Source organism: Pollachius pollachius (assembly GCF_949987615.1).
Source record: "Pollachius pollachius genome assembly, chromosome: 14".
Lineage (NCBI taxonomy): Eukaryota > Metazoa > Chordata > Actinopteri > Gadiformes > Gadidae > Pollachius > Pollachius pollachius.
Window position 1 is genome coordinate 11,971,289 of NC_136947.1, and position 5,000 is coordinate 11,976,288.

At 48.6% G+C, this 5,000-nt stretch overlaps 1 protein-coding gene across 1 annotated transcript in view; it reads right to left on the reverse strand.

Annotated features, from left to right (window-relative positions):
* col6a1 (collagen, type VI, alpha 1) overlaps nt 1-5,000 on the reverse strand; it is a 27,035-nt gene that overhangs the window by 8,090 nt on the left and 13,945 nt on the right. Inside the window, exon 26 of the mRNA XM_079750712.1 lies at nt 455-520. Coding sequence (XP_079606838.1) covers nt 455-520 — 66 coding nt within the window. The remainder of the gene's footprint in view (nt 1-454; nt 521-5,000) is intronic.

Genomic DNA, 5,000 nt, shown 5'->3' on the forward strand with positions numbered 1-5,000 from the left:
GAAGAGAATGAGCGATAAAGAGGAACGCCAAAGCGGGAAGAGAGAGAGAGAGAGAGAGAGGAAAGAAACAAGAGCCAGAGCCAGAGGAACAGAATGAAGGCAACGGCAGGAAGTGGACGGAGGAGGAATGCAGTTAAAGTTGTGGGAAAGGGTCGGGTTGAAAGACCAACTTGATTGGCGTCCATCGAACCTTCTCTCATGTCTAAAGCCCCATGACCCTGGGATGATGAAGCCACACTTTGAGCCTGGCTCCTATAAAGTGTGGAGCCGCGCAGACCTCCTACGTGATGGGACCAGGCTGTTCCTGTTTTGTAGGAACAGCAGCTGGTTGTTTGTTCACGTCTTTAAAGAGGTGGTGTTAAAATCATAAGGTCCACTCTACAGGTGTGAACTACCGCACATGACCAAACACACATGCGCACACACACTTCTTGCACACACAGGTAGATCTTACCACTCTTCCCTCAGGCCCTCGGTGACCTTTAGCGCCCTTAGGTCCTGCATCCCCGGGAAGGTTGTTCTAAAGGAGAGAGAGAGAGAGAGAGAGAGAGAGAGAGAGAGAGAGAGTTAGCCAACAAAATGACAATAAGAACAATAATTCCACTAATTAATGCACCTTGTTTTATCACAAGATGATATATAGCAGACTCAGCATGGGAGAAAGCCTGAAGGGTCAGGGGTCGGGGTCAGCTCGTGCAGGAATGCAGGGCAGGTATCCATGGATCTGGTTGAGGCGTTGTCTCCTCGAATTTAAACACTTTCATCTCCAGATCTCAGAGGCTCTTTGCTCCTCAGAGGGTAGCGTGATGGATGGCATTATCTGATGGTTTCATCGTGGAGCCGCCCTCTGGCTGCGGCTCCACCGACAGATGATGAAGTTATAAATTGAGGAGTAAATGTGCTCCAAGCCAACAAAAACTAAACTTTGTTTCACAAGAGGGCAAGAAAATGTCCACTTAATCAGCAAGGAAGAGATCTTGAGGAGGAACGCAGAGTGGGGTTGTTGATCAACTTTTAGTAAAAATGACATTTACACATTTATAGCCTTCCAATCCAAACCAGACACAAAATGTTCCAAGTTAAGAAATACTTGTTTTTCAGATCCAGAGTTTAAAAAGACATCCAGCTTAATGTGCTGAGAGGAGAGATTCCTAACTAGGGCCAGGACCAGAGCCAGGACCAGGGCCAGGACCAGGGCCAGGACCAGGGCCAGGACTAGGTCCAGGGCCAGGGCCAGGACCAGGGCAGGACCAGGGCCAGGACTAGGTCCAGGGCCAGGGCCAGGAGTAGGGCCAGGACCAGGGCCAGGAGTAGGGCCAGGACTAGGTCCAGGGCCAGGGCCAGGAGTAGGGCCAGGACCAGGGCCAGGAGTAGGGCCAGGAGTAGGGCCAGGACCAGGCCCAGGAGTAGGGCCAGGACCAGGGCCAGGAGTAGGGCCAGGAGTAGGGCCAGGACCAGGGCCAGGAGTAGGGTCAGGACCAGGGCCAGGAGTAGGGCCAGGACCAGGGCCAGGACCAGGGCCAGGACCAGGGCCAGGACTAGGGCCAGGACCAGGGCCAGGACCAGGGCCAGGAGTAGGGCCAGGACCAGGGCCAGGAGTAGGGCCAGGACTAGGGCCAGGAACAGGGCCAGGAGTAGGGCCAGGACTAGGGCCAGGAGTAGGGCCAGGAGTAGGGCCAGGACCAGGGCCAGAGGCGACCCCTACGAGAGTCACATAGGTTGGACAGCGGCCCTGCAGCTGCTGCTGCTTCCACTGGGAGCCACAACTAATCCCTGGCAGAGCCGTGGTGGAGATGCAAGGAGCAGACAAGAGGATAGCACTCAGGCCATTGCGGAACATATTTCCTCTGCTGCTGGAGGCCTCCGTTCCCCCCAGAGACACAGGCCACAAGCTACACCGTCAGACGTCTTTGAACCCCTCAAAACTTAAAAAGTTTTGTAGGGAGGTCACAATGCACAGTGCATTGCATGTTTATTCTCCTGTTTTGTGGGAAGTTCTTTATCAGTGACCCAAGCGTCCTGTGCGTCTCCATAGTCTATTCCCCCTTCAATACTCTGGATCTGATTAAGAGTGGGCTGGAGTCTGCATACATCCGGACACAAATCTTCCCAATGTGTGTGCTGTGTGCTTCAAGATCTGAGCGTCAGGGTCGCTGGTAGCTGCAGCCCAGAGATGGGGCAGCGGGACAATAGAAGAGAGCAGTGCGTGGGTGGGTGAGTGAGTGAGACAGAGAGAGAGAGAGAGAGAGAGAGAGAGAGAGAGAGAGAGAGAGAGATCAATAGGACGCCCGTGTGTAAGTCAACATGTTATGTGAATTGTCTTGGGCTCTCAATGGTTTGGTTGGGAAGCGTGTTTGAAATAAAAAAAAAATTGTGATGGAGAGAGACAACGAGAGAGAGAGAGAGAGAGAGAGACAGAGAGAGAGACAGAGAGAGAGAGATAGAGAGAGAGAGAGAGAGAGAGAGAGAGAGAGAGAGAGAGGAGAGAGAGAGAGAGATGTAAACAAACCCAGAACCCATAAAGCAAGAGATCAATAGGACGCCCGTGTGTAAGTCAACATGAATGTGTCTGCGTCAGTGTGGACACTTTTCTTTGGAAATTTGTCTTGGCTCTCAATAGTTTGTTTGGGAAGCGTGTTTGAAAGAAAATAAAAAATTGTGACCGAGAGAGACAACGAGAGAGAGAGAGAGAGAGACAGAGAGAGAGACAGAGAGAGAGAGAGAGAGAGAGAGAGAGAGAGAGAGAGAGAGAGAGAGTGTTTTATGGGAAAGATTCATTTCCTTGAAGAGGAAATAGCAAGCACCTGTTTTAGACAAAATGCATTCACAAGATGACTCTTTAGAGTCAGCATGAACACAAAGAAGCACACACGCGTATGTATGGAGCGCACACAGACACACACAGACATACACACACACACACACACACACAGATTCAATTACAGAACAATCCAAACTTCAAACGGTCTCCGCTGTATAAAACATGGACCACATCATCCGGGCAGACACATGTGCACATGCAAGGGCACGCACACGCCCACACGCACACACACACACGCACAAACATTCTTTGTGTGGTCACATGTAATGGAACAGAACCAAATGGGACCAGATGTGATTGTTTGCCCTTCAGCGATATATGTATAATATATATTCATTCATTCATCCTTCAGCAACATTGGGTCCATCTTATAAAGCTGAGCGTGTGCAAAGGTCGGGGCTTGACTCCTCTTCTCATCGTCTGTCACAACCTTTTCACCGTTTGTCGGTCAGCCTGTACACAATCAGTCTGGACATAATCAGCCTGTAGACAATCAGCCTGTAGCAAATCAGTCTCGAGACAATCATCCTGGGGACAGTCTGTCTGAATGTCTGACTGTGTTTCTATCCTCGATATGAAATTAAGTAAACTAGTAAAGTACTAGGATAGTATGTCAACATTGTACTAGAACATGGTTAGTGTCGACTTTAATTTATCGAAAGTTTAATTTAATGGGTTCTTGAATTTGTGTCCTGATTAAAATGGTATATTTTTATCCGCGCCAAGAGATTCCTACAGGATGTTTGAATGGTGAACAGTGGAAATATTCATTTCTGTGCATCACAAAGGACGATGCTGTTTTGTGATAAAAACAGCAAGAGGAGTGAAACAGCAAGAGGAGTGAAACATCAGCGAATATTCTGGTGTCTCTGTTCTGAATCTGCTCAGAAGCATTAAGATATGCCATCTCATTATCTATTTTCATCTAAAAGACTCCATACAGCCCACACTGTCCCAGAGAGGGCGGGTGAGAGGGCAATGGCCAGCAGTCAGAAAAAAAACAACAATAGTCCTTTAGTTCAAATTTTGGTTAAGTCTCAAAGTGTTAAAGTCTTGGATTCTAAAACTATTTTGAGTGACTTTCATTGAGCACGTCGCCCAGAAAGGATTTCTGGGGATCATAAGCAAAGCTGGGCGTAGCTGGCATCAAACTACAGAACAGATATTTCAATTTCATTACCTTCTGAGTCCTATGTAGTTTGAAGCAAAGCATGATGGGAGATGTAAGAGGCGGGCCTCTGTTCTTCTCTTCCCTAGGATAAACCATGATGAACCATGGCTTCTGGAGCCTGAATGAGGAATGGGAGTGGAGCGAGTTGCTGTTTTAATTGTTTGGTTTTCAGTAGCTGGGATCCTAGGTTATGAAGCTTTTTCACTGGCATTTATGGAGGCCGGATAGGTTAGGGGCTAGGGTTTGATTCCTAGCCGAAAGGTTCAGGGTTTGAATCCCAAATGTCCACCAAGTCCACCCTGTGTCCAACCCCGACCAGCTCCTTAATGACCTGTCTCTGTACTGTCTAGCCCCTACCTGCTCCTTAATGACCTGTCTCTGAACTGTCTAGCCCCTACCTGCTCCTTAATGACCTGTCTCTGTACTGTCTAGCCCCTACCTGCTCCTTAATGACCTGTCTCTGTAATGTCTAACCCCTACCTGCTCCTTAATGACCTGTCTCTGTACTGTCTAACCCCTACCTGCTCCTTAATGTCCTGTCCCTGTACTGTCTAACCCCTACCTGCTCCTTAAGGACCTGTCTCTGTACTGTCTAACCCCTACCTGCTGCTTAATGTCCTGTCTCTGTACTGTCTAACCCCTACCTGCTGCTTAATGTCCTGTCCCTGTACTGTCTAACCCCTACCTGCTCCTTAAGGACCTGTCTCTGAACTGTCTAGCCCCTACCTGCTCCTTAATGTCCTGTCCCTGTACTGTCTAACCCCTACCTGCTCCTTAAGGACCTGTCTCTGTACTGTCTAACCCCTACCTGCTGCTTAATGTCCTGTCTCTGTACTGTCCAACCCCGACCAGCTCCTTAATGATCTACCTCTGAATTAACTGAAAGTCACTTTGGATAAATCAGTAAGTCAAAATAGGAAATAGTTTAAACAGGCAGTGAAACCGCTCTTTCAGATCACTTTGTGATTTGAAAAAATGTGTTTTGGGCTGAGAGTTAGAGGAAAGAGG